The following is a 13,139-nucleotide window of genomic DNA, read 5'->3' as shown; positions in this document are numbered from 1 at the left end:
ACTGGCCCGGCCCGCCAGGGTGCTTACCCTGGCGAGCTGTGTGCCGAACGTTGCCGACCCCTGGTTCACAGAATATACAATACCCTTTTATAGACTGTAGAATTATCATTTAATTGGGCTACAAATGTAACCCCATTTTACATCAGTTCCAATAAATAATTTTCAACTATAGAATACATTTTCCCCCATAATGCATTATATTCACATGGCAATGCATGACATTTCAATGTCTGGAAAGAGCTGTTTAATTGGAAGGATAATTTTTCATTGTGATTTTACGGTAATTTCACACCTGCTGAAGGTGATCTGCACTAAAATAGTATGTATGGGAAAGATTGTAAAGGATTAAAGGCACACTGGAAACTAAGTCATCATTTGTAGAAGTGAATAGCTAGCTTTCATCAAGTGAATCCAAAACAAAACAAAAAAAATCCAGTAAAATTAAAGTTAAAAATACTGAGTTCTCTGTTACCTTCAGTGATTTTGCCAGTTTCACATGGTTATCGTAAACTAGAATGTCTACAATCAGATTTCTCAGCTGATGGATGAGAACTTTATCTCCTTCAAGGTCACTTTCTTCCACAAGAACCTTCCAAGATGGGTGGGGACATTTTGTACCATCCCATACCTGCCGCGAAAAGAAATTATTTCATCAATCCCTTTTAATACTTTTAATGTGCAAAATAAAAGATTTTAAAAGTTGATTACTTTAGATTAAATTGTTACAAACATATGTAACTACTTACCTTCACATGATTAAATATTTTGAGTCAAAATAGTTACTAAGATTCCAGTCCTTTCCTCCTTAACTAAGAAAAACTCTCACTTGATTCAGCAGGAATTTTTCAGGTTTAAGTAGTGTGGATCATGGCCCCTGTATATGTTTTTTTTATGCTACACATACGCTAATTTGGTATTCACTACTTTTTTTTCCCTCTCCAAACCTTGTCACTCTTTATGATGAACAAGCCCAGTCCCTCAAAAGGTAAATCTAACATCTTAGCCTGAACACCTTAAGAAAAGCCAGAGATTTAAAAACCAAGTAGTAGTGGGGGAGAGTGATGGGAAGTGCCACAAATCTGGCTGTGGTAAGTGACACAAAGACTGTTTGAGGGAATGTCTAGAGAGAATTTGGCCCTCTTGTTAACATGGATTGATTTTCTAGGATGCTTATCAAGTAGTTGGATTGGGAGAAGGAAAAAACTTCTCTCTGGTATAAAAATTGTACCTGGACCTACGAACCAAGCCCTGGACATTTTTTGGTGGGTTATCTCATGGTGCTCAGTTGGAGGAGATGGACTCAGTGGTGTTTAGCTGGCCTTTCAAAGATTCCTCTCTGTCAATAGACCTTTTTGCTGCTGTGGAAGGCAGGCCAAAGGAGGAAAAGCCAGTACATGCTAGGAACTCTCTAAAAAGAGTTGTTTTCTCCCAGGGCTGAAGTATCTGGTATGGTGTTTCATTATGGACATTTTATTGTCATTTAATATATACCATTCAAATCTGGAATTTTTTATGTGGCTCCACGTGGGGATAATTGGCAACAGAGCAAACTACGAGTTTAGGGCTTCGTAACAACAGAGACCTAAATTAAACACTAAACTATTAGCAGTTACTAGCTTCTTAAAACTACAGTTTAATCTATACCCTATGAAATAAAGTGGCAACGTTATTATCAAAGTAGACAATAATGATTGTAATCAAATAATGGTTCAGAAAGCTGCTGTTTACAGTGTAGGAAAGAAACTAAGGGTAGATAGGGCCATAACAATTAAATGTTGGATATACAAGGAGACACGCTCACAACCCCAATGGACACTGTTTTCTAGACAGTTCTCAATACATGGTGCCAAAGCATGTTTTCCCAAGAGTTAGGATCTGCAGAGGCAATTTGCAAAAGAAAGAAAAGACTTTTCCCTTTTTGTCTACTTCCTGTAGCTTAGACGGAAAGATATCTTCTGTTTGAAGGGCCCTCAAGAGAAGCATTTACAAGAAATACAAGTCATGTGCAAAAAAGCTAGAGAAAACATACGTGCTCAACTTGACAAAGCAGACAAAAGGAGAAAGCCATCCACCCTGAAGACCCAGAGCAGGAAAAGGAACTTACTGCCATGAATCCTAAGAAGTTCTAACTTCCACCAACAACTGCACCAGGGCATAATTGGAACCAATTTTGGATCCAACATCTTACCTGATTTGGAATATTGGTGCCTAAGTTATCTGAGCTATTAAAATGTTGCCAGTATTTTTGTACTTTAAAGAACCGGAATAGGGCACCAAGGATTTCCTTTACTGTTGGTCTCAGGAGTAGAGCTGATCAATTGACAGAAAAAGCAGCAGTGTGTGTGGATTTTGAAAATTTCCCCCTCATTTTTCAACTGGCTGTATTTGGAACAGCTACGTAGTCCAACACTCAAAAGGGAATTGATAAACTCTGATCCAAAGAGCTGTTTCCCCCCTGTCAGATCTAAGGACAACTATTTAATTTAATTTTTGATAAGTCCTTAGCTCAGAGGTGGGCAAACTACAGCCTGCAGGCCGGATCTGGCCCCTCAGGGCTTTGGATCCTGCCCGTGCAATTGCCACCCCCATGGTGCAGTGGGCCCCACGCTGCTCACAGAAGCAGCCGGCCCCACGTCACTGCGGCTCGTGGGAGAGAGGGGCAGAGGGCTGAGCGTGCTTCCCTTGCCTGTGGGTACCTCCCCCGAAGCTCCCATTGGCCGCAGTTCCCAGGAGCCGGCCCTGGCCCCAGTGCACACCGCTGCCACTCTGGAGCCGCTCCAGGTAAGCGGCGCCGGGTTGGAGCCCGCACCCCAAACCCCTCCTGTACCTTGCACCCCAACTCCCTGCCCTGAGCCCCCTGCCACACACTGCCTGCACCCCACAACCCTTCTGTCCTGAGCCCCCACCGCACCTTGCACCCCTCCCCCCTGCTGCACCATGCATCCCTCCTGCACCCCAATTCCCTGCCCTGAGCCCCCTGCCTGCATCCCAGCCCCCTGCCGCACCCCATGCCCCTCCTGCACCCCAACCCCCTGCCCTGAGCCCCCTCCTGCACTCTGAACCCTTCCTGCACCCCAGCCCCCTGCCCTGAGCCCCCTTGTACACCCCGCACTCCTCCTCTGCCCCAACCCCTTGTCCTGAGCCCCATCCTGCACACCGCATTCTCTCCCACACTCCCTCCCATACCCCAACCCTCTGCCCCAGCCCTACATTCATGGCCCTGCATGCAATTTCCCCACCCACAGGTGGCCCTCGGGCCAAAAAGTTTGCCCACCCCTGCCTTAGGAGGAGAAACCTGAAGGACCTATGGATTCCTTTTAAGGACATCCCTTTTCATACCCATTAGCCACTAAGGCCTCTTCCAAGAAAGACCTTTAATCTGTGGTTCCTTTTCTACTTTCATAGATGTGAGTGAAGCTCAAGATTCCTTCTTAAGCAGTTGAAACACTGGGAATCAGTAGATGGAACCAATATTTTGCTAGAACAAGAAGCCACTGACTCTTTTCCTTTAAAGACCTGTCCATTTCTCCATCCCTGGTACTGCAGGGACCAACTCCTGTTACACTATAAACCAAAAATTTGAACATTAGGCTATTTAAAAGGCTAAAAAGGCTATTTTAGTTAGCTTACTAACTAACTAACTAAATAAATCAAACCTGTGCAGGAAATAGGAACTGGTTCCTTCACTGCTGATGGAACGACAGAAACTGAGGGACAGCCAGGGGTGGAGGCCTTTTATACTCATGGATACAAAATGTTGCAATAAGAAACAACCATGCACCCCTTAGTTGCTTTACAGCTTTGAATGGTTCACAAGTCAAGTCTTTATCTCCCCTTCTCCCATTATATAAAACTGATACAAATGCAAGAGTCTATCAAACTTGAAATAAACAGAGAGCAATGAAAGATTAATAATTTAAGAAATTACTTGCCTGTGTCCTTACACAAGGATCTCTCAGCATGAATGTGTGCTCACTGAGGTAATGAACTATGAACATTTTACCTCCAGTTCATAAAGTGCTTAAATCATTTTATTAGTCCTTGTTTGACATCCATTTTACATGGGTTAGCTTGAATTAAAATGTTTGGAACAGCTGTAGGGCATGTTGCAGGATGTAGTTTAAATAACATTCTTTTTTATGTCGTGTAAACAATGTTCTGCAGGAGAACATCTATGCTGCTTTAATGAAAGAATAATGCACTATTTTCTGCCTATCTAAAAATACTAAAATATGGCTTCAGATAATTGTTTCTTGGTTTTACTATACATAAAAGCAGAAATACTCAGATGGAAAACATCAGACTGTCTCTTATTTCTTATCACTAAACTCATGGAGGGGTTTCAGGATAAAATCAGTCCACTGTTGCTGTTGCTAATTCAGGAAAATTACTCAGATAGATCCCTTTTCACTTAGCTGATGTTAAGTATTAATTCCCATAAAGTGCTTTCAAGCAATGTGACACACTGTATTTTGTTTCTTTACTCAAGCACTGATCCTGTAAAGAACTTACACATAACTAATAAAGGCTAACTCAAATACCTCAAAAAGATAGCATACTCAATCCATCCATCCATATGCTATATAGTGCATTAAATTATATCCTGCATATGTTCTAATGAAACATAATACAGAGAAGTATACATAAAAGAAGTCTTATTTAATTAGCAACAATGTAAACTTAAAACAGACAATATCATTTTTTCAGCATTAAGAAATTCTGTAATTCCTAACTACAAATACTTGTGAAATCATATTCTGAACACATACCTTGTCAAACCAATATTTGTGAATAATTCTACAGCAATAGGTGAACTGGATGTCTTTAAAGACAAATTAAAGTATGAATTTGTATGAAAGTGAATTGGTTGAGGATCATATATTTACTAAAATAACCCTTAAATGTCAAAGGCTGCTATATAACATTATTTAAATATAAGATAAAGTGAGTTCATGAAAATCCTGAAACATAAAGCCTTGAAATAAGAATCTAATAGTCAATCTGTAACAGCTATTTAAATTGTTTAAAAATCCACCTTGAGAAGAAAGGAAGATCCATCCACTTCTGCTTTCCCTACAAGTTGACAAGTAAGGTCAAAAAACAGCATTGGCTGGACACCAGACAATTTTGCTGTTGGCCCACAGACTGAAAGATTACTAGCTGCCCACGTACGTAGTTCTTCTATTGTTTTCTGTTCTTCTTCTGTGAAAGAGTACGATTTACTAGAGGTTCGAGGCACTATAGGTGCTCCTACGGTTCCATCAAATGTCAAGGATGCAAAGCCAATACCAGTAATCCCCTGCATCTGTTTATTGTATTCCCTGATCTACAACACAAAAACAGGAAGAAAAAAATATTGACTACAGTGCATAAAATGTATAAAAATTTCAATATCTGATGCATAAAAATGATTGTTGCCTGTTATTGCTCTTTAAAATATATTATTCCTACAAAATAAGAACACATATCGAGGAAGGAACCAAATGAAAAAAAAACCAAACAAATGAATACACCCGGAAAACCAACCAGACAAGCAACAGAAAATGCAACCTAACACCAATAATTCCTGTACTGGCAGGATCCAAAATGTATATGCAAATAAATTATAAAAATATCTAGCTCTCATATAGAGCTCTTCATTCATAGACCTGAAAGTGCTTTCCAAATGGAGGTAAGCATCTGCCCTACTTCCCTTTACACATGAGGAAACAGAGGCACAGGGTGAGGTGAAGGTCAAAAGTATAACTGGGTTAAAAAAAATTAGATAAATTCATAGAGGATAGCTCCATCAACGGCTATTAGCCAAATTGGTCAGGGATGCAACCTATGCTCTGGGTGTCCATAAACCTCTGACTGCCAGAAGCTGGAACTGAACAACAGGTGATGGATCACTCAATAATTTCTGAGTTCTGTTAATTTCCTCTGAAGCATCTGTCATTGGGCACTGTCACAAGACAGATGATCATTGGTCTGATCTTATGGCTGTTCTTATTTTCTTATGACTTGCAACAAGTTACTCAACAGACCATTGGTAGAGCCCCAGTATCATGAGTCCCAGTCCAGCTCCTTATACCCTAGATCACACTGCCAGCTAATAAAAGTAGATTATTGAACATTGCCCTTCAGTTCCTCAATAATAAAATACACCAATTCTACTCATACGACAACACAATAAATAGATCAATTTTCTCCTTGATTCATGCATGTAACTTACCTTAATGGGAGTTCAGAGACCTAAATATTCTTCTTCCTGCTACTCTGCAATGGACATCTGCCTGCCAGATGACTGATTTAACTGTAAACTTGCAACTATGGGCAGGTCTACACTTACCTCTGGAGCAATCAATCCAGCAGGGGTCGATTTATCGCGTCCAGTGAAGACGCGATAAATCAACTGCCGAGCACTCTCCCGTCGACTTTGGTACTCCACCGGAGCAAGACGGGGTTGATGGGGGAGTGTCAGCAGTCAACTTACCGCAGTGAAGACACCGCGTTAAGTAGATTTAAGTACGTTGACTTCAGCTACGTTATTCACATAGCTGAAGTTGCATAACTTAGATCGATCTCCTTCCCCCCCCAGTGTAGACCAGGCCTATGCAATGAATTCTGAAAAGCTCAAATCCTGAAGTGTTCCCTCAAGCAGCAGGCAGTCTGCTCTTTATATTCTCCAGTCTCTATGTGATGTCAATAGGACATCTTCACGTACATGATATGATCCATAAAACGGGAGCTCTATGCAATGGCCCACTTCGCCCTATTTAACTTAAGAGATGGCTATCAAAAGGTAGTAATTGTTCAGAATAACTCATTTGAATAATTTTGCCATTCTACATCTTAGAACATAGCCATGCTGTAAAATGATCACTACACGGTTCTTAGTGCCTTGTTTTCAGGGCATTTAAATACTCTAGCAATTTAGAAAATAGCACAAACCCAAAAGGATATGTACTATAAAATTGTTCTAAACAGCAGGAGATTTAATCAAGAATTTGCCAAAATTTCCAGAGCATAATTTGTAACATAAGTATACAAATAAATAAACTTTTGAATTCGTAAGCAAAGCCCTAAAGAGGGCTTGATATCAGGAAGTCCTTTAATCCTTGCTACTTTGGCATAAATGCCTTAAGGATCATTTCTAGGACAAAATCCAACCTTACATACACTTATATATTCTCTAGACCTGGCAGATAAGTAAGCAACATCTCAGGAGGTAGTTTTTCCTAAAGATAATGTTGTAAATTTTAATCTGTTGACCTTTAGCTAAAATCAACAAAAAAAAAAAATACAGAAGAACAAAAGATATAAATCTGGAATGTATACGTTTTTCATAATTCTTTTGAAGTGAATCAACTCTGTCTCCTAACTCCTACTTTTTTTGCATTGAAGAAAGCTTCTATTATAAATAGCATGAACCCATGATGAATGAATAGCCTTTAGCTCTGCTGCAGATATTGGCAATATATTCTATACTTGCACAAAACTATGCAGCACTGAGGGAAAAAGAAAGCCTTCTTTCTTCAGTTTTATTCATTTATCTATGATCAAAAAGATTTCAGCTATATCATCACATATTTTATGTGGCATTTCAAATGAGTCTCTCTCACAGACGTTTTGCATTTATTTCCCATTTATTTGTTCAATAATTTATCAAGTACCCATTGCCATAGTATCTCGGCAACTTATAGACTGAAAACTCACCACTAGACCTAAGAGAGAGAAGTTTATGAAGCTCAGCTTCTTATGTAAGTAAGACAGGAAACTATACTGGCTCATGTGGAATCCTTTGAGCTTTCATCTATCCCTTCAATTTAGACTATTTTCGCCAACTATAGCCTTGATTTCATGCTCCTTTCTATGGGCTCTGTTTGTGTGTGCCATGCTCCTACGGTCTCTATGAGTAACCTTATGGGCTTATTATGGCCATCAGGAAGTTTAGACCTGAAATTAGATGAAGGTTTCTAACCATCAGAGGAGTGAAGTTCTGGATCAGCCTTCCAAGGGGAGTAGTGAGGGCAAAGTTCTCAAACCATGGTAAGCAATGATACACTATAAAAGAGCGATGTAATTAGCACTTAAACTAATTTTAAATGTAATTAAATGTAGATAAAGCTAACCTGTGAATTTAGTAAAAGATGACAACCTTTTCCTACAAAAAATGCTTTTTATTATTCCTGGAATCTTGGCTGGCGGCAAGAGAGACTCTCTCTGGTATAAATAATTATCACTATAGCAAAACGTCTAGTGGGGAAAAAAAATACAACGAAACAGATGATGTGGACCTTGCTTGCAATGAGTAAGCAACTACCTTCACTTACGGTTTAAGGGAGTTTCTGGACAAGTAATTTTAAACCTGAAGAACTGAATGTGAAATCCTAACCCCACTGAAGTCAAAAGCAAATTCCCACTGACTTCAATAGGACAGGATTTCACCTGGAATATATTTGCACAAGAGCTGCTAATCTCCAATGCTACATGAATAGACTTTAAAAAGCCAAATATATCTGGATTCAAAAAAACATTATCTACCTAGTTCAACAGAAGGGAAAGTGTGATCATAAATTGAATATTAGACTGGATAATAGCATCTGTGAGGTAATTTTCCATCAAAACTGATTTGTTAAATTATAAAGGCAAGAGCAATGTAAGAGACTATTACAAAACTACTGCTGTCATAGATCATCAAAATGCCTCACAAAGACAACATAAAGCTAATCTATAACTGCTACAGTAAGAAGAATCTAAACTAAATCTGAAAATTGATTTCCAGCTGGATTAGGAATTGAAGACAGCCTTTTCAAACCTGGATGTCACAAGTTCAAAGGCTTGATCATAATTTACATATTTCACAAAGAATGTCTGGTAATTTCAAGACAAAGGGTTTGTTTGTTTCTTAAATAGAACAATATTTCACTGTGGATAGAGTAGTCTCTGATAAATTCCTTCTTAAACTGAAACCAGGCAAAGAATATACTGCACGTTGCTTATAAGGTATTGGCAAAACAGTAAAGTTATTATTATATGCAACTTAGTTAACTTTTACTATTCTAAATTTGCCAGGTGACTGAACCTTGACCAGCTCAATCAGATTCTCAGATTATTCCTGAGATAGAGGATTGATGCCTGTGACAGCTGCTTTTATGAAAACATTTTCCTTCCCAAAATGATGTCTTCTGGAACATTACCTTATATTTTGTAAATGTTTTGTCACATTCCTTTAAGTGTACTAATCCACAATTTAAACTGGTTTTGATAATATGGTATCCTGTTTTTATTCTCTCTCTTATATTTGGGTTTTAATATTTTAATTCCTTTATCCTAATAAATGCATAATAACTGAGGCCATATAAGAAGGCAGGCAGTAATTGAAGAGAGAAGTAATGTATAATATTTCAGTAAATATGTTGTTTCCCCAACATTAATTAAATCTTTGTGCATATATTTAAACAGAATACTAACAAAAATAAATTACTAAAATCAGATGTAGAAACCCTCATTCTTAGGAATGATTTGAAGAGAATGTTCACCAGCTTCTAAAATAGGACACATTTAAAAAGACACAGTTTGGACACTATGCTGTGCAAGCTTTTCCATGAAGTTCTGCCAATTCGCTTATTTATCAAGTAGCCAACACCAACTATTGTGCAGGAATTGCTGATCTGGGTGGATAGTTTCAAGCTTATGATAGTGTGTATTTGTTTAAAAAGTGTACAGACACTAAATAGGATTTGCATCTAAGGCAAATGCATTACACCACTATGGCACTGAGCCTCCTTCATGGTTATGTGCTATAAATGTGGTGGCCTCAGTCCAGATCCTAGTGGACAGATGTCCACAGCAGGGCCAGCTTTAGGAACCAGCATCCCAAACATGTGTGTGGGGCGGCACTTTTCAAGGGGCGGCACTCCGCGCCCCCCCCCCCCCCTTTTTTTTTTTTTTTGGGGGGGCCCCCTGGGTTTTTTTTTTTTTTTTTTGCTTGGTGCGGCAAAAAATCTGGAGCCAGCCCTGGTCCACACCAAACACACAAAAAGTCACAAACAGTGCCATCATGACTGTTGGCATCTTTATTGTCAGTCTCAGTAGAGGATCAAGGATGAAAAAAGCATTGACAGTAAACTACTCTTAACTTCTAGGATGGTCCCACCAAGTTAGGATAGGGTAACATGGAGAACTGTTGTACTGGATCAAACCTATGGTCTGTTTTGTCCAGTATTCTGTCTCAGAGAGTAGCCAGTTCTCTATAACCTTCAGAGGAAGGTTAAGGAAAGATGGAGTAGGTGGATCTGAGATAATCAGCCCCCTCCATGAAGGTCTCATGCTAATCCTAAATACACCTCTACCCCAATATAACACTGTCCTCGGGAGCCAAAAAATCTTACCGCGTTATAGGTGAAACTGCGTTATATCGAACTTGCTTTGCTCCGCCGCAGTCTCTCTCCCCCCAATTCCAAAAAGCCCAACGCTTTTTCTTTTGTTTTAAAATCAAGGATAAAAAAAAAGTATTGTGGATGAACTATGCTTTAATTCATTTGCCTGATTGAATGCTGTGGTGGTGAAGAACCACCTATCATTACGGTTATATAGCTACTTTCAATACAATTCAGATATTGCATGTAACCTTTCAAACAATATCACTAGCTGAAATAAAATACATTACTCTTCCATTAGGAAGTACTCCTGTTGACTCTTCAAATTTCTAAACATACTGCCATCTTTGCTTCAGATCTAAAGCTGAGATTAAGATCTTTTTCAGAAGAAAAAACTTGTACTGGATTCTTAGCTTAAAATTTAGGTTGGAATTCAGGAGCAGGAGAAATACTGCAGATGTGAACAACAGATGGCAAAATGCTGTGTGTGTGTTTAAAAAGTGTCAACATTTTAAAATATTCTGGGATATCATATAGAAACAACTGAATTATTTTACAGATATTCCTTCAGAAGAAGTAATATTTAGTAAACCGCACATATTATAAGACTATCCATCAATTAAAAAAAATTGTAATAAGTAAGAGCACAAGTTTCTGTGAAAGGTATCCTGCAATAGTGCAAAACTATAGCTTTTATAGACCTATCAAACTAATAGGGAATTGGACCAACAATCAAGTACAGATATTATCATAGTAATGACAAATGATGCTCCACTTGTTATGTAAGCAGCCCTGTTGAAGTCAAAGGAACTGCTTACATGAGGAACATGAGAAGGATTGCACAAAATTCAGTGTATTGCAAGATGTCTATCACTTTTCCTGAAGACAGTGATGATTGATTATTAAAACGTAAACTTCAAAAAAAGGATGACTTTTTCCTTTTACATTTCATATCCTTTGTACTGAAATATAGTAACTCCTCACTTAACATTGTAGTTATGTGCCTGAAAAATGTGACTTTAAGTGACATGATGTTAAGCAAATCCAATTTCCCCATAAGAATTAATGTAAATAGGGGAGGTTCGGTTCCAGGGAATTTTTTTTTTTTTGCCAGACAAAAGGCACTATATACATTTTAAACAAGCAATTTAATACAGGTATAAATTTTAAACAATTTTAAAGAAACAATTTAATACTACAATGATCATTGCTGAGTATGAAGCAATGGGAGGTGCCCCCTCCTTACCCCACACAGGCACATCCCACTGGCACTGCAGACAATGAGGCAGGCAAGGAGGCTGAAGGTGCCGTAGGCTAGGAGAAGCATGTTGCGCAGCAGCAGCTGCAGCTTCCTCTACTGTGTAAGTACCAGGGGTGGGGGGCTCAACCCTCAGCCCGCCAACTCCACCCCTTCCCCCAAGCCCCCACCCTTAACCCACTTCTTCTCCCCCTGACCTCTTCCCCCTTTACTGTGCATGCTGCATCCTTGCTCCTTCCCCCTCCCTCCTGCCCATGGCAATCAGCTGGTTTGCGGCGTTCGGGGTGGGGGAGGAGCGAGGACGCGGCACGCAGGCTCCCCCTCCCTCCTGAACGCCACAAACCAGCTGATTGCCAGGGGCAGGAGGCAAGTGAGGGATGGGGAGACTGCGCACCGAGTCCTCACTCCTCCCCCTCCCTCCTGCCTCCTGAACACCGCAAACCAGCTGACTGCCGCAGGCAGGAGGCAGGGGGAGCAGGGGGAAGGTGCTGATCTGCGGGGTCTGCTGGTGGGCGGGAAGCGCTTGGGGGTGTGTGTGTGTGTGTGTAGGGGAGCTGATAGCTGTGGACAAAGCAGGCAGCCAAACGATGTTATAGTGGAGCATTGCACAACTTTAAACAAGCATGTTCTCTAATGGAGCAGGGACATAAGATCGAAATAACGTTAAGTGAGGATGTTAAGTGGGGAGTTACTGTGTAATACACCAAGATTGTTCTGCTCTCTTTACAATGTATGTGTCAGTTTTCATCTATATTACATATATTACTTTCTCTATATACCTAAATTAAATAAATATTTTTCAGCTCTTCAAAGCATAGCTTCTTAGCCAACTAAGACATCTATTTGTTTAAAAAAATTAAAATAAAAAACAACCTCTATACTAGATTACGGAATGCACTAGCCATTGCTGAGAAACCACAGTTTACTGATATTATTCCCATCTACTCTCCTAAATACCTTTTTTGCTTTGTTTCTTGTTGTTGTTATGTCTAATTGAAGCCTCAGTCCTGAAAGATGTTCTGTGTGGTTAGTTCTCTGTGCCTGCATGAAGCCCAATCGACTTGGATTAGGGAACAAACCTTAGTTTCAGCAAAACTAAGCAATGACATGTTAGTAGTTAATTAACACAATAAAAGCTTATTTGTTCAAAAAGTGTGAATGGTAAATTATTTAGGTTTAAATACTTGAATGAAAGTTATGTACTGATTAAAAACAATTTGCATTCAGATATAGTGCAAAATTGTCTTTTCATTACAGGACAAATGGCAAACAGATGCAGAACTATTTACTTTTCCTATTCCTTCATTCTAGGTACATTATAGGACAATTCCAGCTGACTGGAGGACAATAATTCTGATTTAGGGCAACTTGTGAGGTATCAAAATTTGTTTTTGCAAAAATGGATTTGTATCAAAATGTCTATTTTCAGATCAAACCCTGAGCTTTTTCATCCAGGAGAAGAAAAAGAAAGAGTCCATGTGAGAGAGTGTTTGTGCCTATCCTGGTGACTATGGCAG

General features: G+C 39.4%; 1 protein-coding gene across 4 annotated transcripts in view; it reads right to left on the bottom strand.

The window, feature by feature from the left end:
* POT1 (protection of telomeres 1) overlaps positions 1-13,139 on the bottom strand; it is a 156,476-nt gene that overhangs the window by 49,507 nt on the left and 93,830 nt on the right. For all 4 annotated transcript variants that reach the window (XM_034767918.1, XM_034767927.1, XM_034767935.1 and 1 more), the window contains 2 exons: positions 5,036-5,326; positions 473-628 (listed from right to left, as the gene is read on the bottom strand). In XM_034767918.1, the coding sequence (XP_034623809.1) occupies positions 473-628; positions 5,036-5,326 (447 nt within the window). The remainder of the gene's footprint in view (positions 1-472; positions 629-5,035; positions 5,327-13,139) is intronic.

The sequence above is a fragment of the Trachemys scripta genome, chromosome 1 (genome assembly GCF_013100865.1).
Source record: "Trachemys scripta elegans isolate TJP31775 chromosome 1, CAS_Tse_1.0, whole genome shotgun sequence".
NCBI classification, from domain to species: Eukaryota; Metazoa; Chordata; order Testudines; family Emydidae; genus Trachemys; species Trachemys scripta.
Note: the sequence above shows the minus strand (reverse complement) of the source record. Positions and strands in the feature narration are given on the sequence as shown.